Source organism: Liolophura sinensis, chromosome 11 (genome assembly GCF_032854445.1).
Source record: "Liolophura sinensis isolate JHLJ2023 chromosome 11, CUHK_Ljap_v2, whole genome shotgun sequence".
Taxonomy (NCBI): domain Eukaryota; kingdom Metazoa; phylum Mollusca; class Polyplacophora; order Chitonida; family Chitonidae; genus Liolophura; species Liolophura sinensis.
In genome coordinates, this window is record NC_088305.1 from 24420568 (window position 1) to 24448094 (window position 27527).

A 27527-nucleotide genomic window follows, 5' to 3' on the forward strand; every position below is an offset into this window, starting at 1 on the left:
CCGTTCTTAAGCGGATGGAGTGTCTCCATGATAGCAACAACAACACCCCACTTCATACACGTTACATTCACGCAATAACATTCAATAAGCTTCACAATAAAGTTTTGTCTATAGCTCTGAATGTCCATGTTGTGACACCTCTATTGTGTTCAACTGTTAATATTTCAGGATGCGAACAATATATCAAGTTAATAACGTTTCAAGGTTTCCCTTTTTGTAATCCGCCACAGTGATGTTTTGCTTCATAAAGGCCACACATAATAATTACTAGTTTATTTCTCATGATCAACAAACTGAAACATTGAACAATCATTCTTTCCTGCCATGTACACCCCATTTACATTAAATGGCTGCTGACTGACAATGGACATAAGGTTTCCTAAGAGGTACACCCCGCAACTGTGGTCACCCTTGAATAAATCTGCCATACCTAAAATTCAGCTTAATAGTCACAGTCTGGCCTATCTTTCACATTAGCCAATCAGAAAAGATTCTGAATCCCTTAAAGTTGTCTGGAATAATAATGGTCAATGGGGGCCTTTGATACCCTTGTGCTGACTGGTTGATATCTCTTTCGGGATGATTTTATGGCCAACAATAATTTTATGAGATTTTCTCAATTTACCTTTTTCCCAACCAACGCGACATTAGCACAGCTGTACATCAAATGTAACTTTGAATTTCATTGGTCATAAAGCTCCAGTCTGTTTTTCGTTGTCTACAGCTTAGAAGTCGTCAACCAGGAAAACTCCTGCCAGAGAAAAACAATAAAAAAAAAACCTAGTATAAACTAGTCTGGTTACATTTAAAACAACACCGTTTTTACAGAAACTGATTTTTTGGGCGGAAAAATAACAAAATCTACACTATTTCTTCTAATTTTTGGGACACCTGATCTGCTCATTTTAGCCAATATATATGTAATTGTAGCAGGAATACTGAGTTTCTTTTTTCTCAAATGGTTAGACCACCTACTGAACAACATACTCATATCTTTACTTTTCCAAACGGCTGTAATATTCTACTTTCAACACTACTTATACCCGTCCCAAAAATTTGAAGAATTACGGTATCTCCGGATTGTTATTTTTAATGTCTTGAATCCACTTACTAATAGAAGCGCAAAAAAAATTTTTTTGATATATTCCTTTCGTTTAATTTGTCCTAAATGCATGCAACAACCATAAATGAATGATCGCAGAATGGTAAACCTACATAAATGAATATTAAAGTCAATCCAAAGTTTTTGAAAACATGAACTGTATTAAATATTTTAGCATTTTTCAAGTGACACATATTGATTGAGTCATCCACCTTATAAGGTCATTTACAAGTTATTAGTGAAGTTTGATTACCGTCTTATTAGAAAAAGCATTTTAAGGCCTATATGTGTTTCTGAAGGTGCATTTTTATGTAGCAATCTTCAGGTGGAATACTGTACATGTAGTGTACGACCTTTTTGCTCACCTGTGTTTTGCGCTGAGCCAGCGGGTTAATGAGAATGTTGATCATAGAAGGATTGCTCCTGTCCGTGAAGGCTGCTGAGAGACTGTCTCTCAGCTGTGGGATAGTTGTCACCAGGTAGCCAGCTCCTCCAAAGGCTGCTAGCACCTTGTCGTAGCGGGCGTCAGGCAACAGGCAGTTAGGTGGTGAGCTATGAAGAGTCAGGACAAAATACAGGTGTTGGGGCCCTTTGTTCAACAGTGTGTAAGAACTTATGCCCCCTATTCACTTTTGTTCAGATTAAAATTTGATTGCTTGTTTGTTTGACTGTTGTTTAACGTCACACTGAAGAAGTTTTCATGTACAAATTCCGTCACCAAGGTCAGATTGAACCCGCAACTGGCCAGACTGAAGAGGCCTTCACTTTCACTTAGAACGGGAATGGTATTAAGATTAAGTGAGGCTTAACTTGTAATAAACTTATGTTTGAAAAAGGTTTTTGCTCATGCTTAACTTGTAATAAATTTGATTTTGAACAACTTTTTGCTCAGGCATAACTTGTAATAAACTTGATTTTGAACAACATTTTTGCTCATGCTTAACCTGTAATAAACTTGATTTTGAACAACTTTTTTGCTCAGGCATAACTTGTAATAAACTTCATTTTGAACAACTTTTTTGCTCATGCTTAACCTGTAATAAACTTGATTTTGAACAAGTTTTTGCTCATGCTTAACTTGTAATAAACTTGATTTTGAACAACTTTTTGCTCAGGCTTAACTTGTAATAAAGTTAATTTTGAACAACTTTTTGGCTCAGGCTTAACCTGTAATAAACTTGATTTTGAACAACTTTTTGCTCAGGCTTAACTTGTAATAAAGTTAATTTTGAACAACTTTTTGGCTCAGGCTTAACCTGTAATAAACTTAACTTTGAACAACTTTTTTTACTCAGGTTTAACTTATAATAACCTTAACTTTGAACAACTTTTTTACTCATGCTTAACTTGTAATTATCTTAATTTTGAACAATTTTTTTGTTCAGGCTTAACTTGAAATAAACTTAATTTTTAACAACTTCTTTATTTGATTGACATTTAATGTATTCCACGAAGAGTTTTTCACTTACATGACCTTCATTATGCAGATTTCTGAGTGGAAGAAAGATGCTGTACAGAGTCTCAATGACTTCAAACGCTTTATCAAATGTTATTTGGCGAGCAAAACCAAATGTAGTAGCACAAATCACCAGTTCATTTATTTGCTCTCTTCATGTTACAATTTTTAATACTAAACATTTATTTATTAATCTGTTTATTTGATTGGTGTTAATATATGCTGTACTCAAGAATATTTCACAGCATTATGGTGGGAGGAAATGGGCTCTACCTACCCACGACCATCTACAGGTTTCTACCAGATCTTCCCACGTAAGACTTGAGAGAATACAAAACACGCTATCTGAGAGGTACACACATATAGTAAAGCCTTAGACTTCCTACTGTTTAGCACTCACAGTGATTAGGCCATAGACTTCCTACTGTTTAGCACTCACAGTGATTAGGCCATAGACTTCCTACTGTTTGGCACTCACAGTGATTAGGCCATAGACTTCCCACTGTTTAGCACTCACAGTGATTAGGCCATAGACTTCCTACTGTTTAGCACTCACAGTGATTATCCCATAGCCTTCCTACTGTTTAGCACTCACAGTGATTAGGCCATAGACTTCCTACTGTTTGGCACTCACAGTGATTAGGCCATAGACTTCTTACTGTTTAGCACTCACAGTGATTAGGCCATAGACTTCCTACTGTTTAGCACTCACAGTGATTATCCCAATCTGCCACTGCATTGCAATCATATTGTGGCCACTAGTACATTTACCAATTCACAAAACTCTAAAGGTTACATAGGTTCACTGGCCCCAAAGAAAGCTCCCAAAATATCAGGAAGCCTTTCCACTGTTCCAGAAAATGTTGCAAATTGGTAGTTCACAGGGAGTCACAAATTTCAATTGTTTTCTGAGAAATATTTTCCACTCTGCTTAAGGGCCTCAAAAAAGTGTTTTACATGTTTTTTTATTTTATGTTTCTTCACCTTCACTAATATTTCTCAAATTACAAAATGTTCTCTAATTTTGAGAAAACAATTCTCAGAAACATTTCCCTGTGTTTCCAAACACACCTTGAAGTGTAACTTCAAGTGTATCCTGCCTTTACATTACCTGAGGGCAGGATCGGAATCTGCCGTCAAATTCTCCCATGTAGATTTGTCGACTCCGCTGAACACACCGTTGTTGTTAAAAATAATGAAGATAATTGGAAGTTTGTACCTGAAATAAGGACAAAATTTTGTTGTGAATTACAGCAAAATTTAATCCTAAAATTTATTTATTTATTGGCTTGCTTTTTTAATAACACTGTATCCAAGAATTTTGAACTTAAATGATGATGAGCAGGTTTATCTGTGAAGGAAACCAGAATGCCCTATCACTGATACCTGATAAAATTTCTGACTTAAAGCCACAGTATGACACAGTAATTAACATGCTGAATGCTTTTTATTTAAATAGTAAAAATTGTGCACGAATTTTCAGATATACATTTGCATATAAAGCACGTTAAGAACATGTTCGTAAATCCATTCAGGGATTTTTTTTTCTTCATCCTCACTGCCATTATAAGATATGGAAATTTCCTCGTTGTAAAGCTGGAACTCAAGCTTTTTCTTCTCTTTCAATGAGATCGAGAAACTACACCTCCTTCACATTTTCTTACTGCTACGATTTCAATATTGTTTAATTAATTTACATGTGGTTGATTAGTGTTTTACGCCTTACTCAAAAATATGATTGTTGTGTACTATGCCATATTCATGATTTATTTTTTGTTAATACAATGCTTGAAGGGAATTGGAGTCTTTGTAATAAACCCCCTACCTTGGGCAAGTTACTAACAAACTTTCCCACGTGTAATGTAAAGAGATGCACACCGTATTAGTGGATGGCAAGTGGTCTTCAACAACTGTTAGTCTGCTCAAACGGCCACTCAAGCATTGCTGATAATGGAGAATGTACTCATTCCTAGTGCAAAGCTGGGTTACTTGTATATCATAAAAACAACAGCTTAGAGAAGGCTTTAATAAATATACCTGCAGACTGTTTCCACCTCCATGCCCGAAAACCCAAAGGCACTGTCACCCTGATACAGACAACCCGCTTCTCTGGTGCATGATCTCGACACCAGATGGCAGCAGCTATGGCAAATCCAAACCCACACCCATTGTCCCGAACGAACCAGCGTCTAATCTGCGACAAAGCCATGAAATACAATAAGTCACTTATGTTCAACATTTTACTCTGTGTCACTTTACAATACCTCAGAGGAGTTTTTTTAAAGGTATATTTCCTTACAATTAACAAGTATAACTCATTTTAATGGTGTTAATTAAAGGCTAACCCAAGAATTTTTAGCAGCAACAAGATTTTTCTGTATTAAATTTGCTCTGTCTAGCTGACTAGCTGTCCTTGGTCAGTAGGACAAATTTTGACATCATACAAAATATTGCAATGAGTCAGTAATATATAGCTAAGAAGAGGGAGGTAGGGAGTTGGGGGGTGGGGGATGGGGGCAAGACACTACTATCTTTTAAGCAGAATGTCACAGATAGCGCCAATATTCATTTGTTTCACTTAATTAAACATGTTCAGGGCATCAGCAGCTTGGGGAAACCACAATCTTGGTATCTGACATGACAATTAAACCTCTGGACAAAACTCAGCAGTCAAATCAACAAGTGCTGGATTTGAACATGTGACAATATCAATTGGTGAAACAATGTCTTTACAGCAAAGAGCCATGGTCAATCCTGGGTAGAGTCACACCTAAGACCTTAAAAGAGGAAGTTGTGACTTCCTTGCTTGGCGTTCAGAATGAAGAGGATAATGCAATGACTGGTTGCCCCGTATCAGTATAATGGCTCCGGGCAAGACTGCTTACTTGCCTTCGGTAAGATGTCTCAAAGAAGCAGCATTAGATAAACGAGCTGTGGAAATCCGTCCTGTGACAAGGAGGCACATTACAGGCACTGTAAGGACTCGTTCATCGTCATATGACTGAACGAACCCAAGTACGACCGTACACCACAAGTACTCACTCTTTGCGGCAAACATTTAAATACCGGTAGCTATGAATTAAACTGAAAAATAACTGTATACTTTGGCGTATCAATAGCTTAAATTTCCATTTAACAGTAAAATTTAATCAATCGTGTAAACCTGCTGAACACCCATGCACCAGTACTTAAACATAGGTTCAAATCACAGAGAGGCAAAAAATGCATCACTTTAATTTTTTTTCTTGATGGTGGTGGTGGTGAGAGGCTGGGGTGTATATCACTGGCCTTCTACCAAGGGAAACAACTCATGGAACAATGGCGCCCCCTATGTCACCACATAACAACACATACACATGAACAAGACAGATCTAAGAACTGACCGGTGCCTGGGTAAGAAATTAGGAACCATTGCCCTGCTGATGTCATGGTGTTAGCCCCTTCACTGATCACAACGCAGTCCCGTGGTAATACGGCCTGAATCTGTCAACAAGCCACACGTACATAGCCAGTTAATTGACCACAACAACCATTAAAATCTGTCTGTGTGGCATTTTTACATGAATAATAACAATAATAATAATAATACATACATATATATATATATATATATATATATATATATATATATATATATATATATATATTATATATACCTTTATATACCTCTTTACCTTTACCTTTATTCTGTTCTTGTTTCTTTTTCATTCAAAAATATATATGTACTGTGCATCATCTAAAAACATGTTTTATAAATCTGGGGACTTACTTAGGCTATAAGAAAATGTGAAAAGATCATTTCATTATTAAAACTTGAGCACATATATTTGCTATTCCTTCTATAAGTCAAAAAGTTAAAAAAAAAAAAAAAACTGTCTCAGAATTAACATGTTTGAGCCACTGAACTGAATTTGCTCTTATCCCTTGTAAACTAACAATATAATAATATTTCACACATGTGTTAAATGACACACATTTCAGCGAAACGCCCACTCAACATAAAAATGACAAAGTTCAGATGAAAGAGTGCAAAAAGCGTGGTCTTCAATATTTTTTTACGATTTTTCCTTCAGGAGAAAAAGACACTATAAAATGATCTTTGTATAGTGGGTATTTGGGACCACCTTTTGATATTTACACTGCCTTTGTTTAATGATGTCATAAATGAGGATGTAACACAGGTTCAATAAATATTCTTGCACTAGAATTTTTTTTTCAGCAAACAAATGTATTAAACCTCAGTTTGAATCATATGTATATTTTTAATATGGACATAAATATTATCATAATTTGGATTAAATGCATATGTTTCAATATAAACAACAAATTTCCATTCACATAATTTTATTAGACAAGCATTACATCCTTCTTTAGAACATTATTATGCAACAACAACAAATACCAAAAGCTGGTCCCCAATACCCACCATACAAAAATATTTTCAAATACCCTTTTCTCTTGAAAAAAAAATTACCAAAAATATTAAAGATCATATTTGCAAATAAATATTTCCTCTTTCATCTGATTTTGGCATCATTTTTATGTTTTATTCTCCTTTAAAGTATGTCCTATACTTTGTCCTATATTTCGGTGACCATGTCCTATGTGCGTACATGTACCTCAGTCCTAAAGTTTGGTGATATATCCTGTATTTTGTCCTATATTTTGTCCTGTGACCATGTCCTATGTACGTACATGTAGCTCAGTCCTATAGTTTGGTGTCATATCTTATATTTTATACATTTTTTACACGTTGTCCCTTATTGAGCCAAAATGTAACAGGGCCTCCAATAGCAAATAGACTTAGCTGTTCTGTCTTCCTGAAGCATCTGTGTAACTCTCAAGAATAACCTTGAATGACAAAACTGGACCATGGCTAACAGATGGCTCATTGCAGCACAACACACTCTCATGTATCCTATCCAACTACACCCCTTTGTAAGCCAGTAGAGACTTCACTTCAGACGTTGTATGTTCCTACACTTTTGCCACATTTCTGATCGCCTCCCCATATGGGGATAACAAACGCTTCACAGTCAATAACAATTTTTAGAAGATTTGGTCTAGCTGTGAAAGACTTGCTATAAATAATGACATATTAATTTCAGGTAATATTCAGGCGGTGTCGTTAATTTGACATCAGTATGACATGAGTTTGACCTACCTCATGATAAGCGACATAATAATTCAGGGGAGTGTCGTGGTCAGCTATCATACTCTGCAATACCAAACAAATTTATGTAACGTTTGGCTAATGTCATAACATGAAATGTAAATAGCAGATCAAGGTCAGGAGGAAACCAGGAAAATCAAGCCCAAAAAGAAACCAGGAAGATCAAGCCATGGGGGAAAGCAGGCAGATCAAGCCCAGGAGGAAACCAGGGCTATCAAGCCCATGAGGGAAACAAGGCAGATCAAGCCCAGGGGGAAAGCAGGCAGATCAATCCCAGAAGAAAAGCAAGGCAGATAAAGCCCACAAGGAAAGCAAGGCAGATAAAGCCCAGAAGGGAAGTAGGCAGATCAAGCCCTGGGGGAAACCTGGCAGATCAAGCCCAGGGGGAAAGCAGGTAGATCAAGCCCAGGGGAAAAGCAAAGTAGATCAGATATTTGAAGTCCAGGTGGAAACCGGATATTTCAGGCACAAGAGGAAAGCCGGCAGATTAAGCTCCACCTGTACAGGAAACTACAAGGCAGGGTAACCTAAGGAGAAAACCAGGCATTAAAGAAACAGCAGGAAACCATGCAGATCAACCTCACATCATTCTGTTTAGTGGGCTAGACTGTTTTATGGTTCATTGATTAACCGATTGTTATTTAAAGCCATATTGAAGAATACTCCACCTGCGCAACAGAGGAGTTTTATGAGTGAAGGAAACTGGAGTGCCCGTTGTAAACCATCAAACTTTGGCAAGATACTGACAAACTATCCCACCTGCCATGTACAGTCTGGCATGTCTGGCATGTCACTGGTATTGTTGAAGGCTTCCTCTCTGTACATGGGAAGGTCTGGCAGCAACCTGCGGACCATTGTGGGTTTCCCTTGGTCTCTGCCTGGTTTCCTCCTACCATACTGTGGGCTACCGTCGTACAAGTGAAACATTCCTGAGTATGACATTAAGCACCAATGAAATAAATAAATAAATTTGTTGTTGAAGAAAACCTGGCTGATTCTGATAAGAAACCACTTTAAAAAAATAACACATTTCGCAAAACTATGCAGACTGGCCATCAGCAATAGGTAACATTTTAGAGACAGCCCTAATCATCAGCCGTGATGATCAAACAATATCCCACTGTTGGCCTATCCTTTAGAGTATGTCGCAGTTTAATGAAGAGCTGTTGTGGTTTATTTGAACTCCTTCCAGCACCCATTACAGTCATAAACCCGCTGGCTGGCATATAAAATACAGCTGAACTAGAATGCAGAATATCAATTACATATCAACTAGATTTATCCCCACTTGCACCTGGAGGCTACAGTAAAAAGGAAGTCTTACACTGTCTCACCTGCACACTGACTTGGTTCCCTTTGATCTTCTCATTAAGTACCTGCCACCAGTCTGAGGCAGTGCTGAACTCAAACTTCCGCGGCAGATTACTTAATCGGCTATTCATCTGTATTTAATCGACAAAGAGAGGAAAATATATCTCATACGATCTTCCTTATTATGGTCATTAAAAGAAATCTAATATCCGAGTAGCCTACGGCTTAAATTTCCACTTTGTCGGCCTCACATCTAACAAACGATGCACAAGTACACAAGTGGAATATAATTTGTTTCTTGCATCAGATGTAGACCGCTCTAATACATGAATAAACTTACACATGCATTATTTAAAAATACCATTTCCTTTACTGCACCTAAAGTTAAAATAACCAGAAATAAAGTTTTAATCACTTTGTGAAAAAACAACCTTCATGTAAATAAGGTCTTAATCATTTTATGTGATAACTACCCTTTATATAATAAAGTCACAATCTTTTGTATAACAACCAACTTTTATGTAATAAAGCCAGTGACATTTTGTGAAATAAAATGGGCGAAACCCGTGACCATCCGCAGGTTGCTGACAGACCTTCCCATGTATGGTCGGAAAGGAAGCCAGCATGAGCTGGACTTGAACTCATAGCAATCTCACTGGTGAGAGGATCCTGGGTCACTGGGCAGTGCTAGCGTGCTAATCCCCATCATCTATCCTTTAATGGCTAAATCTTTATTGAAAAAAATACTGTGCTTGAAGGAATAAAAAGATATACGGCAGAATACAGAAAACATCCTGAATCAGCTGGCTAATTACAACAGTAGTAACACATGAAGGAGCCATTCTGTCAGCGGCCACCATACTACAGGGGAGGCTACTTTGATCATCTACAAGGCATCTCTAATTGAGAGTTACTCCCCATGAATCTGGCTTGTGCTCAGGATTGAACCGTTCAACATAAAAAAAAAAATGAACTGTTTGTATCTCTTGGCGAACTTCATAACAATGTTTACTTTGTTGTTTCTGTGTTGTTTATATCACTAAAGATCCATCAGCCAGCGAGCACACAAATACCGCAATGCTATGGTGGAGAATATGTATATGTCTCAGCTTGAGTCAGGGACATACTAGACTTGTACTTGCGTATTGGGTAAATTTCTGCAAATCCATCCAGAGTGTTCGCGCCCCTGGGGGCGTATTCCTTAAGCGATCTTGCCCGCCCTGAAATTCACCTGAATCAAACATGTCAGATACCAGCCAAGAAATATGCCGGCAATTTCACTCTGTCCCCGTAGTGTGTCTGCTCCAGCGAATTTCGGCAATGAGCTGACCAATCACTGTGAAAGTTTGTTTGTGTCACATGATGCCTAGTGCATCTGCAACCATGCTTGTGAATACTGTCAACTTATTTGACAGGCGATTAAGTTCGTCCCTACAAGTGAAAAAATCCGCCTAGTGTGTCTTTAGGATTCGTACGTATGTGGCTATGATTGGATTTTTATGCGTTACTTAGCAATCTTTCAATCACATGACAACAAGGAGTCATCAAGTGTGTGTATATATACCGTGTATTCCTAAGACTTGGCGAGTCCATGTGCTCACGCCATGGAAATATCATGTCGAAGACACCAGACATGACACCCACCGAGTCACATTATACTGACACCAGGCCAATCAGTCCTGTTTCCTTGCTCTAACATGTCAGTGAGACAGCACCCAGTGAGACAGCAACAAGGAACAGTTTAAAAATTTTTGGAATGACCAGGTTTTGATCCCAGGTCTCCCAATTTTGAGGCAGAATCTCTATAATACGTGACTGTTCCATTGGTCCATCGCACACATACATGTACAGCCAAGTAATTCTGATGCTCTTACAGATATAGGGGCCTCTGTGGCTCTGTCGGTTAGCGTGCTAGCACAGCCTAATGACCCAGAAGCCTCTCACCAATGTGGTCACTGTGAGTTCAAGTCCAGCTCATGCTGGCTTCCCCTCTGGCCTTATGTAGGAAGGTTTGCCAGTAGCCTGCCAATGGTCGTAGATTCCCCCCAGGCTTTGCCCGGTTTCCTCCCATCAAAATGCTGACTGTTGTCGTATAATTGAAATATTCTTGAGTACAGCGTAAAACACCAATCAAATAAATAAATAAATAAATAAATCAATAAATAAATCTTAAAGACATAATCAATTTCTGAATGCACAACAATGAAAAGGTGAGCTTTCATTCGCTTATACCTGAGCTTACCTGATCAACCACAGCTCCCACATCTCCTAGCAGAGGTACCACTGGGGCAACATTCCGTCCCATCTCCTCTGCCTGGATATCAACCTGCACCAAAAATAACAGTCTCACATGAGATGAATAATTAAAATTCCAACAGCTTTTATCATCACTTTAGATCGTTGTCCATCAAAATCATTTAATATACTTGTAAAAACCAGGCACTCTTTTCATATTGTTAATGTCTAACTACACCTTGCACACTACAGTAATGTAATACTGATGTGTGTTGCAAAGGTAAAAACAGTAGATCAGCAGTCAAGGATTCACCCATTGAGCGGATTTACGATGAATTAACTCAATTTCCAATGAAATCTGACACCTACATACAGCTGGACTGGATGTGGCTCTTTTACAGACTAGGTGGAGAAAACATAAAAAAATTACATACAGTTCAGAAGAAAGAGTGCAAAAAGCTGTTGTAAATGTGGTCTTCAATATGACTTTTGCTTGAAAATAATTTTTGTATTGTGGCTATTTGGGACGACCTCTTCATGTTCATTGTCTTTTTGTAATAATGTTATAAATGAGGATGTAAAACATCTTTAATAAATATATTTGCATAAGAATTTGGTCTTTTCAGCTAACAAATGTATTCATCTAGGATTTTGATCATATTTATATTTTTAATATATTCATAAATATTATCATGATTCAGCTTAAACGCACAGATTTGGATACAGACAACAAAATCATATTCAAAAATTTTATTGCATACACAAAACGCATCACATCCTTATTTAAAACATTATTATGCAAAGACGACATATATAATAAGTTGGTCCCAAATGCCCACCATACAAATTAAAATATTTTCAAATACCCTACGATGAAGTTTTCAAACCCTTTCATCTGATTTTGAGATCATTCTTCAGGCTTCGCTCAGTTTTTCCACACTCTTTAACTCGGCGATTGTCAAATACTTATAGATGACATGTTTTTTGAATAAATGAAGAAGAATACACAATCTGAACCATTAGCTATAAAGCTGTAGCTCATGCAGTCATTACACACTCAACCTGTATAATCTTCACATTCGGGTCAAATCGTGGCGGAAGTCCAAAGTGCAATATCCAGTTGAGTCTGGCACCGAGAAGTAGAATAACATCTGCCTGCTGCAAAGCCCTGGTGGAAAAAGACAAAATTCTTTCTTTAATCAACTGTGGGTTTTACACCATACTCAAGAGTATCTTAGGTTTGCCTCTTGGTATTGACATGACCACATGTACATGTAATTTGTGGGAGTAATATCAGCTGTTTTCAAATGGCATTCCAGTGAGGCAGCACAGATGTGATCATGTATGTGAGAAAAGCTAACGAAGACTGTCACATTTTTCTGTGTGACGCCCGGATCAGAGATCAAAACTCGATGCACGTCGTTCTTATATAAATTGGGTCCACTTACTTGGACCTTGCGGGTGCCACACAGAGCGGATGGATGTCAGGTATCACACCCTTCCCCATGGGCGTAGGTAAGAAGGGTAGTTTACAGTCGAGGACTAATTGCTGGACACTGGATTCACACCTGGCATAGCTCACACCTGTATCAACATGACAAGACACCTGTTTATATTTGTCAAAATAAAATTACAGTCTCAATTGTTAATGTGTTTGAGGAAAGTAAGTACATGTATATTCAAGCTCATCATAACAGTGCATTATATTCATTACTTGTAATATTCATTACTGGTAGTATTTATTTACTTGACTGGGGTCATTTTTATAAAACTTCTGAAGTCATATTTCTCTTCAGTTTCTTTTATTTTAAGATTTTATTGAAGAATATTTCACTTCTAGGAACCCAGAGAACCCAGAATAAACCACCAACCTTTGGCTAGTAACTGACAAACTTTTGTACGTCATGCTTGTGATGCACATGTATTTACCCAGAACAGGCAGTATTTGCCATGGGAGGTGATTCCCCACAAACTTCATGTAAGATAAGATCAATGGTTATTCGAGTTTAATTTGAAGCTCCAAGAAGAATAGAGTGAGTGAGTGAGTGAGTGAGTGCTTGGGGTTTAACGTTGTGCTCAACAATTTTTCAGTCATATGACGCCGAAGGAATCCCTAGGGTGCATGTAATGTACCTCCTTGTTGCAGAATGGATTTCCACTTCCCTTTTATCTAGTGCTGCTTCACTGAGAGGACTTACCGAAGGCAAGTAAGCCGCTCCGCCCGAGCCATTATACTGATACGGGTCAACCAGTCGTTGCACTATCCCCTTAATAGTGCCATGAAGAATAGAGAGAGCAGAGGATGTTTGCGGAATTTAAGCTTCATTATTCCAAGCTGGAACAGAACCAACACTTCATGCGTACTAGTGACTGAACTGGTCACTAAAATACAGAGAGAAGGGGCAAGTTTCCATTCACCCTTTGCCGATTATAACCAGAGGTCGCTTTGCGTACTGTAGAAAATCCACTGCCTTCTCCACCAGATCAGGGTCAGCGTAAGTCTTTGGGGGAGCTGGGCAATACTGCGCAGGGCTGCAACATAAAGACCAAAAAAATCCCATAGCGTAAATCTCCAACCTTTTCAACCACTATAGCACTTCTTTCAGTGGAATTTATGGATAAAATTATTATGAAAAAGATGCTAAAAATGATTTGTCTGTGTCATTTAAGATGCAACCTTCACACACCTGGGTGTGCAAATTAGTTCTCTACACCCAACAGCTTCGTCAGAATGTTTCAAAGTATTGGGGTTGAAAAGGTTGATGATAACAATTTTACCTGATCTGAGACAGTTGTGCTGTACCATTGATGATATCGGCTGGCATGTCCAGGTAGACGGCTCCTGGGCGACCATACAAACTGTGACGTACGGCCTGTCAGAAAACACAAAACACCTTCAGTGATATGGGTGGAGGAATATAGAGTACAATATATCAAAAAGTGAACGGCAAGTACCTGCTGAACTTGGCAAGTCCAAGTTATTGACAAACTGATTCAACAATTTTTCAGTCATATGACGATGAAGGAATCCTTAGGGTGTATGTAATGTGCCTCCTTGTTGCAGGATGGATTTCCACCGCTCTTTTATCTAGTGCTGCTTCACTGAGACGACTTACCGAAGACTCGTAAGCCGTCATGCCAGAGCCATTATACTGATACGGTTCAACCGGTCTTTGCACTATCCCCAAGCCAAGCGAGAAAATTACCAACTTCCTCTTTTAAAATCTTAGGTGTGACTTGACCCAGGATTGATACTGGATCTACCGCCCCCGAGGTGGACACTCAACCATCTGAGGTATCCGGGCCAGTATTTCACTTTTGACAATGGTCAGTTTTGGGACAACTACAGAAGCCAGTTGCAGCAGGTAGAAAACACAGCATCATGTCAGACACCTGGTAAATTACCTGACTTCAATCTGCAGCCATATAAACACTCACTAGATATGAGAATATAACCTCATTTGTCCAAGGATGGCTGTTTTCCTGGACAGCCTATTTGGCAGCTCACAGGTCATTACACGTATAAATTTAGAGCAAGGAATAAATGTTTCATACTCCAGTCTATTATTAAAATTCAGAATGACAACCAAAATACAGATCTCATCTAATTTGATTTTAAGTTCAGAAATGTATTAGCTTCATTTATATCTTTGTGAAAAAACAAGGATGAGGGTAAAATACAACAAACCATCCCACAGACTGTAGGTCAAGTTTCCAAATAATTTTCAAGTTGATGCAGGGCTTGAGAGAAAATCTTCCAGCTATCAATACTATTAAAAAGTACCAAACAGTTGACCCTAGACAAAATATTATCTGGTGTAGGACAATGTAGTGTCCGTCTTCTTACTTCCAGACTTGTATTTGTCTCAAATTACGAATATTTGCATGACATAATAATATGGCCTGACCTAAATTTGAGGTCATCATTTCTATTTTCAACTCTTAAAAACAGGTGAACAGACAGACCCCTGGGGGACATGCCATTGGAACAATAAAAACAGTGTCAAAATAGTATAAAACAGGTCATTTACAGTATAAATTAAATACCACAAAAGCATGGTTTATTAATATTAATATTCCGAACCAACAGGCCAGGAGCCCACTTACCGGTCTGATAACAGGGATACATACAGAGTAACAGAAGCCTATAATACACATATGCAGAGCTAGGTAAATATAAAATACAATTTTTGTACAAAGATAGTGTAAACACAGGTAAACATACGATGTCATTCTTGAAACAGAAATGCCATAAGCCTATGTGTAGACATAGGTGAATACATAAAACTATTCTTGTTGAAATTTCATAACAAAAAAAAAACAATGAGAATTGTAAACCGTTATCAGCATCGAGGAGTCAAAAAGAAAACAAGGGGAATGTCATTCTGAAAGATCGCCACTTACTGTTTCGACATAGAATGGCAGTCTATCTACAGAGCTAGGCCGGGCGGAGTACTTAGAGTACGGTCTGGCGCATTCCACCTGCGGGCGGGAAAATGAAGACAGACAACCATGAAAAAGTTGACATTACATGTTAAATGTAAACAAAGTGTTTGTGTTTTATACCTCTGCATGTAGTTTCTTTTTCACAGCTTCACTAAGGTTAAACCCCAAGCACTCACTCACCCACTCACTCACTCACAGCTTCACTAACGTTAAACCCCAAGCAATCACTCACTCACTCACTCACTCACAGCTTCACTAACGTTAAACCCCAAGCACTCACTCACCCACTCACTCACTCACAGCTTCACTAACGTTAAACCCCAAGCACTCACTCACTCACAGCTTCACTAACGTTAAACCCCAAGCACTCACTCACCCACTCACTCACTCACAGCTTCACTAACGTTAAACCCCAAGCACTCGCTCACTCACTGCTTCACTAACGTTAAACCCCAAGCAATCACTCACTCACTCACTCACTCACAGCTTCACTAACGTTAAACCACAAGCACTCACTCACCCACTCACTCACTCACAGCTTCACTAATGTTAAACCCCAAGCACTCACTCACGCACAGCTTCACTAACGTTAAACCCCAAGCAATCACTCACCCACTCACTCACTCACAGCTTCACTAACGTTAAACCCCAAGCAATCACTCACCCACTCACTCACTCACAGCTTCACTAACGTTAAACCCCAAGCAATCACTCACTCACTCACTCACTCACAGCTTCACTAACATTAAACCCCAAGCAATCACTCACTCACTCACTCATAGCTCCACTAAGAGTAACACTCATGTTAAAACTACACCACTGTATGACCGCCATGCAGAAACCGTATATTATCACAAGAGCCTCCGAAAAAAGCAATAATGACTGTAAATCCACTAAAAACCAACAGATTCACTGCCCTAACAAGCCCAGTATCTCAACGCTGATATCAGAGCTGTCTTTGGTAAAACCATAACTTACCAGTCAGGAGTGCCGGTGCAGCTGGAAACTCCAACCAAGCATAAAATTCACTGTCTGAAGACTTAGAACTTGGTCAGTGCTGCCAGTGTCATGAATCAGAACTTTGTAAATTACCTAATGTTTCAAATTGATACGGCGGTATATTTGCCTCCGTATAGCTAAAATTCATGATGAAACTGATATCATTTCGATAGGAATTCCCAGGGCAAAACACCCAACAAACCCTGTGGGGACATAACTGTGATGTTGCCACTGCGGTTGTCTGAAAACTTTTTTCGTAAATGACACAAAGTGCTAAGGGTCCTATTCCACAAAGACAATTCTGATCTTAATTAAAAGGTAAAACCTCTGCAATGCTAAGTTTTTGGTGCTGAGAGCTGAAATTTGGACATTTGTCTGAAGACAACATCTATAAGGTGTGCCAAATCTGAAGTTCTAGAGCCCACAAATATTCTTTAAAATTAGATTTTCAAATTCTGACTTTCAGTGAATGACCTAAAATTTCGCCTTCAAAATTACACTTTTAGAACCCAAATCCAAATAAATATGATAAAATATTACTTTTTGTTCTGATACTTACATTTTTCCAGTAAGATATATTATCCCACCTTTCGAACAAACCTCCAAAAATCTTTCTCAAATCAACAGAACTCTCAGTATAAGTAAAATATGTACAACTTAATCATGGAATAAATTTTAGGCCATTTACTAATTTATTTATTTATTTGACAGGTTTTTTATGCCAAACTCAAGAGTATTTCACTTATACTATGGCAGCCAGAATTACGATGGGAAGAAACCGAGCAGCGCCTGGGTAGAAAAATCCACAGCCACCCAACGGCCAGCATTATCGTGGGGGGAAATCGAAGGTTTTCAGACCATTTACTGTTAGACAGAAATGGTTTTGTGGAATTGACCCTGGTGCTCAATCTGGTTATAATGGTTTAAGTGAATTTAGACGGGTTAGTACCTGAGGGTATTCCTGAAAGGCTCCTCTCCCTTCCTGGTACTGAAAACATGACCCACCAATCACGATGAGAGGCCTACAAACACAAAATGACTGACTGACTGACTGACTGATTGGGGATATAAGTACACATAGTCGAGTGGGTATTAAGTCAGACCGACAACTGGGTAAATGATATGGGGAGTGGTTGCAGCCCTATTACATCTCGCAATTTTTGGTTGTATTCTGCAAAAGCCATCAACGTATTATGTTTTTAGGTGAATATTTGTTTTTTGTCTGTCGTTGAGTGATATTGTAGTTTGTTGTTGTGTTGACATTTACTATTTAGGGAGTGAAACAGGATATGGAGCAAAGTAAAACTCTAACAGGAAGCAACTAATGTTGTCTTCCTTGGCCTACTGAGGTTCCTAAGTTAGGACTCCAAGTGATGCGAATCAGCCAAAATGCCAGACTGATGACTGTCCAAAAACTGGACTCAAACGCCAGGATAACAAAACAATATTGGACTTTATTTAATTTTACTTAAGACGAACACAAGTAAGTAAATCCAAACCTAGGTGAATGAATGCTTTGGTGAAAAGGTGAGAGAATGCTTTGGTGGATAGGTGAGTGAATGCTTTTGTGGATAGGTGAGTGAATGCTTTTGTGGATAGGTGAGTGAATGCTTTTGTGGATAGGTGAGTGAATGATTTGGTGAAAAGGTGAGTGAATGAGTGGGTGAGGGAATGCTTTGGAGACCAGGTGAGTGATGATGTGGTGAGTGAGTGAGTGAATGATTTGTGGATAAGTGAGTGAATGATTTGGTGAAATTGTGAGTGAATGCTTTGGTGGATAGGTGAGTGAATGCTTTGGTGGATAGGTGAGTGAATGATTTGGTGGATAGGTGAGTGAATGCTTTGGTGGATAGGTGAGTGAATGCTTTGGTGAAAAGGTGAGTGAATGATTTGGTGAAAAGGTGAGTGAATGAGTGGGTGAGGGAATGCTTTGGAGACCAGGTGAGTGATGATTTGGTGAGTGAGTGAGTGAATGATTTGTGGATAAGTGAGTGAATGATTTGGTGAAATTGTGAGTGAATCATTTGGTGAGTGGTTGAGTAAGTTGATAGCCGAACGATTTGATGAGTTAAAGATTTAGTGAGTGGGTGAATTAGTGATTCGGTGAGTGGATGGGTGGATAATTTGGCGAGCAACTGAGTCAATGATTTCATGAGTGGGTGAATGAATGATTTAGTGAGTGGTCGAATGAAAGATCTGGTGAGTGGGGAGTGAATGAGTTGGTGAGTGGTTGAGAGAATGATTTGGTCATTGGGCGAATAGATGGGTAGGTGAGTATATGAGTCGGTTAGTGGTTGAGTGAATGATTTGATGAAGGGGTGAGTGAATGAATGAATGCTTTGGTGAGGGGTGGGTGAATGATTTGGTGAGTGGATGAGTGAATGTTTTGGTAAGTAGGTGAGTATTTATTTGTTAATTTATCTGACAGATGTTCTACACCATACTCAAGAATATTTCACTTATACGACAGCAGCCAGCATAATGGTGGGAGGCCCGGTCGAAAAGCCATGACCATCTGCAGGTTGCTGGAACACCTTCCCATGTACACCTGGAGAGGGAGCCAGCATGAGTTGGACTTGAAGTCACAGCAACTGCAATGGTGAGTGGCTCCTGGGTCACTGCACCATGCTGGCGTACTAACCCCGATGGCTACAAAGGGGGTGAGGAAATGATTTGCTTATTGGGTGAGTGAATGAATGATTTAGTGATTGTGTGAGTGAATGATTTGGTGAGTAGGCGAGTGAATGATTTGGTGAGTGGGCAAGTGAATGATTTGTTGAATGAATGATTTATTGAGTGGGCGAATGAATGATTTGATGAATGTATGTCTTGATGAGTGGGGGACTCAATGATTTGGTGAGCAGATAAGTGAATGATTTGGTGAGTGGGCGAGTGAATGATTTGTTGAATGAATGATTTGGTGAGTGGGCAAATGAATGATTTGATGAATGTATGTCTTGATCAGTGGGGGAGTCAATGATTTGGTGAGCAGATAAGTGAATGATTTGGTGAGTGGGCAAGTAAATGATTTGCTGAATGAATGATTTGGTGAGTGGGCGAATGAATGATTTGATGAATGTATGTCTTAATGAGTGGGGGAGTCAATGATTTGATGAGCAGATAAGTGAATGATTTGGTGAGTGGGGGAGTCAATTATTTGGTGAGCAGATAAGTGAATGATTTGATGAGTGGGGGAGTCAATGATTTGGTGAGCAGATAAGTGAATGCTTTGATGAGTGGGGGAGTCAATGATTTGGTGAGCAGATAAGTGAATGATTTGGTGAGTGAGGGAGTCAATGATTTGGTGAGCAGATAAGTGAATGATTTAATGAGTGGGGGAGTCAATGATTTGGTGAGCAGATAAGCGAATGATTTGGTGAGCGGGTGAATGGTTTGGTGAGTGGGTGATTATGTCGTATGTGGGAAGGTTTGCCAACAACATATGGATGGTCATAGGTTTTCCTTTGGCTTTGCTCAGTTTCCTCCAACAATAATGCTGTCGGATAAGTCTTGAGTATGGCAGAAAACACGAATTAGATAAAAAAGAAAAAATAGTTTCTTACAGTCAGCATTAATTTACTGGACAAAACTCAATTTGAATAGCCCAGCTCATGCTGGCTTCCTCTCTGGCCATAAGTGGGAAGCTCTGCCAGCAGCCGTCAGATAGTGGTGGGTTCTCAAGGGTCTGCCTGGTTTTCTCCCACTACTGGCTGTCGTCGTATAAGTGAACAGTGAAGTATGTCATCAAATACCAATGAAATAAATAAATAAATAAATAAATTTGACTGCAAATCCATTTTCTGACTCACCAGCAGTTTTCCATGGCATTGGCCATCCCAGCTAGAGCGTGGACTAATCCTGGACCAGAGACAACCAGGCAGACAGACGGACTGCAAGATAATACATATGCACTTGTACAGTTCACATGTTATGGGCTACTGCTAATTATATGAACTCTCTGATTGTACGTGCGAAGGTCTGCAGATGGTCGTGGGTTTACTCTCAACTCGGATTGGTTTCCTCCCACCATAATGCTGGCCCACCTTCGCATAAGTGAGATATTCTTGAGTACGGCATAAAACACCAGTCAAATAAATAAATAAATAAATAAATAAATAAACAAATAAAATAATTATATGAATTTAAATTTATACATAAACAAATATTTCGCTATAATTACGAAAAGGTAACAATATGTTTCCCTGTATGAAAAGTTATGTTGTACATGGAGCTTATTCAAAATATCCAGTATATTATATATCATTATGTATGCAAACAAACACACAGTTTTACGTTTTCACCTCTTTGATTAAGTTGTTCAACTCAATAAATATATTCACTAATGCATTGTCTGCAACAGTTAAGACTCCAAAAGGTACATGTATTGATATGTAAATGTGTAAAACTCCACCTGCAGAAATAACAATACATATTCTTGTTGATAAAGAAATTAATCCAGGTTAATTAATTTTAAGTTTAAATTTCTCTGAAATCACGTCCAGTATGTTTTTTCTTGATAAGCAAGGGAAAAGAAAGTAAAGCACTCCCTGGATACACTGTTTTTATGTTTTCTAGAAATTTAAAACGGGCTTATCATGCATGGTTTTATGCTGTTCTCTGATGAAGGCCGGGCCTATCACGTATACTTTGATGGTGTTCTCTGATGAAGGCCGGGTTTTTCGTGTATGGTTTTGATGCCTTTCTCTGATGAAGGCCGGGCCTATCATGTATGATTTGATGATTTTCTCTGATGAAGGCTGGGCCTATCACGTATGGTTTGATGCTGTTCTCTGATGAAGGAAGGGCCTATAATGTATGGTTTGATGCTGTTCTCTGATGAAGCCCGGGCCTATCATGTATGGTTTGAGGGTGTTCTCTGATGAAGTCCGGGCCTATCATGTATGGTTTGAGGGTGTTCTTTGATGAAGGCCAGGCCTATCATGTATGGTTTAATGCTGCTCTCTGATGAAGGCCGGGCCTATCATGTATGATTTGAGGGTGTTCTTTGATGAAGGCCGGGCCTATCATGTATGGTTTGATGCTGTTCTCTGATAAAGGCCGGGCTTATCCACTGGAATATCCACAGTCTGCCCAGCATCACTGAAAAATGATGACCGCTTCTCTCTTGTGTGTTGCCAGGTTTACATCCTATTTGTATAATTTCTTACCTACCTTTGTCTTTAGGAGATAGTGTTAAGTGTTGTTTTGGAAATGGATCTTGCGATTATCGACTTGGAAATCCCTTCACGGACTACAAATGGTATACGAATGTCAGACATGAGGCTTACATCATGTATGGTTTTGATGCTGTTCTCTGATGAAGGCCCGGCCTATCAAGTATCGTTTGATGCTGTTCTCTGATGAAGGCAGGGCCTATCATGTATGGTTTGATGTTGTTCTCTGATGAAGGTCGGGCCTATCATGTATGGTTTGATACTGTTCTCTGATGAAGGTCAGCCCTATCACGTAACAGTGGTACTCACCGTCCTGTCATATAACCTATCGCTGATGCTGCATAAGATGCCTATACAACAGAGGAAAAGACAGGCTAAATTATCACTAAACCAGACTGCATTTATTTATTTATTTATTTGATAAGTGTTAATATAATACCAGTAAATATTGTACATACATGTACACAAGTATCTATATATTTATTGACTTATCTGATTTGTTGATTAATGACATACTCGAGAATTTTTCACTCACACGATGGCGATGAGTTTTATGGGTGGCATAAAACCACCAACCTTTGACAAGTTACTTACTTTTCCACATTCTGGCATACAGATATGTATAGCATATTAGTGGAAGACAGGAGATCTTCAAAACAAAGTTACAGAAGAGTGGACAAATAGCCACATTGGCGTGGCTGACTGCTTTTACTCTCATTGATACTAGAGAGACCTTCAAATTCACTGTTCAAGGACAGGTTTGTACCTGTACAATCAGACCTCGATATTTTCAGAGATTCTCCAGTTCCAAAACCTTTACATTTTGAAAGACAGGTTAACTGTTGAGGGTCAAGATAACCAAGACAGCTTCCCTGAAGTTGCCAAAGTTACCAAAAATTTTGTTCCATAACCAAAATCCGTAGTCCATGACTATTAATTTTTCCTGAGAACTTTTAGCAATTCTAGAAAGACTTGTTGAACAAAAGGTGGGATATGATATCCTAGTGGAAAATTGTAAGTTTCGGCACCAACAATACACTTTTTTGTGCCAGCCATCACGATGACGTCTCACTTTTGACAGAGACTGTGATGCATATTGTAAGCAACCTACATGAATTAGGCCATGCATACTGCTAACAACCTACATGTACATCTATTACGCCAAGCATACTGTACGCAACCTACATGAACTAGGTTATGCATATTGTAAGCAACCTACATGAACTAAGTTATGCATACTGTAAGAAACCTACATGAATAAGGCCATGCTTACTGTAAGCAACCTACATGAAACTGGCCATGCATACTGCTAACAACCTACATGTACATCTATTACACCAAGCATACTGTACGCAACCTACATGAACTAGGTTATGCATATTGTAAGCAACCTACATGAACTAGGTTATGCATACTGTAAGAAACCTACATGAATAAGGCCATGCTTACTGTAAGCAACCTACATGAAACTGGCCATGCATACTGCTAACAACCTACATGTACATCTATTATGCCATGCATACTGTACGCAACCTACATGAATTAGGTCATGTATACTGTACGCAACCTACATGAATCTGGCCATGCATACTGTAAGCAACCTACATGAATAAGGCCATGCTTACTGTAAGCAACCTACATGCGTGACCGTCTGCCATTTTAGCTGTCATATGGACGAGAGTTATGTCCCCTTATAGCAGTCGACCCTCGTTTGTATTACACAAGGCCGTGAGTTCGAATCCCGCTTCAGTTCGATCGACTGCGGCATTACACCCAAAAGTCCTTGAGGTAAGTGTCTGACATTTGTCATTGTAATTCCGGTAGTTTATAAGTATCCTTTGCTAATTATACGGCACCAACAATACACTTTTTTGTGCCAGCCATCACGATGAAAGTAAGTAAGCAGCCCACATGAACTAAGTTATGCATACTGTAAGAAACCTACATGAATAAGGCCATGTTTACTGTAAGCAACCTACATGAAATTGGCCATGCATACTGCTAACAACCTACATGTATATCTATTATGCCATGCATACTGTACGCAACCTACATGAATTAGGTCATGCATACTGTAAGCAACCTACATGAATCCGGCCATGCATATTGTAAGCAGCCTATATCAGGCCATGCATACTGTAAGCAACCTACATGAATAAGGCCATGCTTACTGTAAGCAACCTACATCTATTAAGCCATGCTTACTGTAAGCAACCTACATCTATTAAGCCATGCTTACTGTAAGCAACCTACATGAATAAGGCCATGCATATTGTAAGCACCCTACATGAAATTGGCCATACATATTGTAAGCAACCTACATGTGTTAGGCCATCCTTAAAGTTTTAGCACCATTGTCATTGTTTTTAGGTTATTTACGGTATTCTGCATGTATAACCAATGTACAGATTATCAATGTCTATCTTGGATTCTGAACTGAAACCAAATTCTTTTTTTTTCTGTCACTTCCACGTGGCCTGCAAGACCATTCTTCATACAAGGCCATCTCATGTCAGTCTCTTCTAGCAAATCAAACTGTCATAAGGTGTTTATACAGTGTACAGGTAAGGGTCAATCAGGCAAAATTTGCATGACGTGCACCTTGTATGGTGGCTTATCCTACATCATACAGAACACTCACTGGACATCAACAGTCATGTGTGGGGAATGTATGTGCCTGTTAACCCCAGCCGATACATCTGGTTACCTCCTTCTCATTGGGTGTGAGTGCAACAATGAGTGTCGCTGCAGTGATTCGCAGATAGATCAGCTTTCTGCATTGAAATGATAGCTTCCTTTTTGCAGGATAAATACATTCCACGGATACTAAATGACAGGATACAGAAATATACGGTGACAGTGACTCAGACAGAATTATTAACACCATCCGTGTATTTGCTTATCCGGTCATTTACTGAGTAATTGTAACTAATAATAACCAAATCATCCAATGCTCTGTAAGGCGAACTGTATGGCATCTCAAGACCCATAGTTTTTTCCAAGATCCATAGTTTTTTCCAAGATCCATAGTTTTTTCCAAGATCCATAGTTTTTCCAAGATCCACAGTTTTTCCTAAGATCCATAGTTTTTTCCAAGATCCATAGTTTTTCCCAAGATCCATAGTTTTTTCCAAGATCCAAGTTATTTTCTCCACCCATAATACCAACTGCCTTCATATAAGTGGAAAATTCATGAGTACGCATGGCATTAAAAAAAAATACTTCAACACTCAAAAACCGTAGATGAGCGAGGCATTATACTGTAGAAAACTGAATTTCCATAATTATAATGACATCCACTCCGGGTGTCATCTCATCATCGTGGCATCTCATTACAGACGGAGACTGTGATGTGTATTGTAAGCAACCTAATAGGCCATCCGTCAAAACATCTATGTCGGGGGTAACACAACGCTATCAAGAAAAAATAAGGCCAGTTGGTAGCAACTAACTTATCTTTATTCTGAACCATGAAAGAGATAGGAATTTTAAAGATCTGATGGAAAAAGTTCCACAGATTTGGAAGCCTGGGTCAGTGGGGTTAACCCCAATAAACATATATTTAACAATGCTTTTATTGTTCAGCTATTTACCGTCTGATGACCCAGGAGCCTCCCAACCAACCTGGCTGCTGTGAGTTCAAGTCCAGTTCATGCTGACTTCCTCTCTGGCTGTACGTGGGAAGACCTGCACATGGTCGTGGGTTTCCGCCTACCACCATAATGCTGGCCAAAGTCGTATAAGTGAAATATTCTTGGGTACAGTGCAAAACACCAATCAAATAAATCAAATAAATAGATTTACCGCCTGCTCATTCCTCATGGCTATGAACTTGATGCCCGCCTCCTGAGCAGCTGTGGCTATCTCCACGACAGGGACTCCCACAATACCAAATATGTATTCCACACCCTGGGAGCGAAAGAAGAAACAAACAGGTCAACTTTTTAAGTAGTAAAAAAAAAAAAACAAAGCAAAGACAAAAGAACAAGCTCAAATTCTGTAACAAGTTGACCTCTGAAATACAGGCTTACATGTAGGCGGAGAAATGCATTAATATGCTGTTAAATTTGATCAATTATATTAACCCAAACAGCAAATGCACAAAAACTTGATCCTCTCCTTTCGCCAGCCACGTCAATGTTTTATATCACACACCATTAACTGATTCATGACCCATGATTCTGTGAGCCCACCCCCTGATGATCTTGCTTGGACAAAATAGGGTTGTGAGTCGTGTAGCACTCGATCAGGCTTGGCCATGTTAAGGAGATCAAGTATGCCATTGATCAAGTATGCCATTGATCGAGTATGCCATTGATCGAGTATGCTATAGATCGAGCAGAAAGATGACTTAAAACTTGGCTTATACCAGTAGCAGAAACTACTGGTACCTAAATTATTAGGTTATTTCCCTACCTTTATCTTTTTTTTTTCTCCGCTGAAGTTATTTTTTTTTCAATTTCGGTCAAATGCTTGAATTTTATATCTGGATTTAAGAGCACTAATGATTATTTTGCATACTTAAGTGGATGTCAAATCGAACAAAAGAAAACATGTCGTGTGTAGGATTCGAACTCCGGACAGTCAAAGAATAAAAAAGTATTATGTAGGCCTACTTGAACTAAGCAAGCGAATGTATTCGAAAGAATTTTCAGGTGAAAAAACATAACTGTGTGACTTAGAAAAAGAATAATCATAGAGCTTGAAGGTATAAATAAAGTGACTGACAAAGAGCATCAATGCGACTGTAGTCTCAAAGTTTAATTCCTAGTAAAGAGTAAAGTCCACATTGCTGACACTTGGTGTTTGCAGTTAACGAACCGGCGAACGACTCAACATTCGCCTTGCATAGCCTACACCATCGTAACATGTACACTTAGCTAAAGTGCATGCATGCATTTGCAGGCTTGTTACGTTGAAGAAGTAGATTAAGTTGTCACAGCTGGCAATACCTGATGGCGTAGGGCCTCTGCCAAAATATCTGCTCCTGTCCTCGCATCCTGCTCGCCGTGACCGTCTGCCATTTTAGCTGTCATATGGACGAGAGTTATGTCCCCTTATAGCAGCAGTCGACCCTCGTTTGTATTACACAAGGCCGTGAGTTCGAATCGCGCTTCAGTTCGATCGACTGCGGCATTACACCCAAAAGTCCTTGAGGTAATTGTCTGACATTTGTCACTGTAATTCCGGTAGTTTATAAGTATCCTTTGCTAATTATGCCACATGTAACGGCACGTCTGCTCCAGATTCCGTCCCACCCATTAGCCTGAACGCTCGATCCAGCACGCATAAACAACGATCCGCCCGACTCGATATCTGATGAATATTACACTATACTCAGTCAAAGTGTGTATAGTTTCCTTAATGGTGGAGCGTAGCCTACTCCGAGATTACTCTGATATTAGGTTTGGTAAAATTTTGTTCGACCAAGGATGGCCCAAACCAACGTCAGAGCACGCTCTTTATAAAAACCTGGTGGACGTACCTACCCATGCCAAATAAATCTAGGCTCTCTATATAAAGCTGGTCGGTTTGAGCATCACCAAGTAATTGCGGGCCCACACGGCCTAGTAAATAAACAATCGACGAAGTGCATGCTTGCGATAAATCGATAGACAAAAAGGTAATGAA

The 27527-nt window shown here is 39.1% G+C and overlaps 1 protein-coding gene across 1 annotated transcript; it reads right to left on the reverse strand.

The window, feature by feature from the left end:
* Positions 1-577: 577 nt before the first annotated feature.
* On the reverse strand, positions 578-26920 carry LOC135478224 (2-hydroxyacyl-CoA lyase 1-like). Its single transcript, XM_064758496.1, is given in 21 exon segments — positions 578-751; positions 1468-1654; positions 3670-3777; positions 4596-4647; positions 4650-4715; positions 4718-4752; positions 5942-5987; positions 5990-6041; positions 7723-7776; positions 9066-9173; positions 11285-11368; positions 12340-12445; positions 12726-12860; positions 13696-13809; positions 14056-14150; positions 15682-15759; positions 17672-17744; positions 20532-20612; positions 22206-22246; positions 25701-25805; positions 26849-26920. Coding segments are annotated over 21 exon segments (1725 nt in total). The 3' UTR covers positions 578-718.
* Positions 26921-27527: the final 607 nt, after the last annotated feature.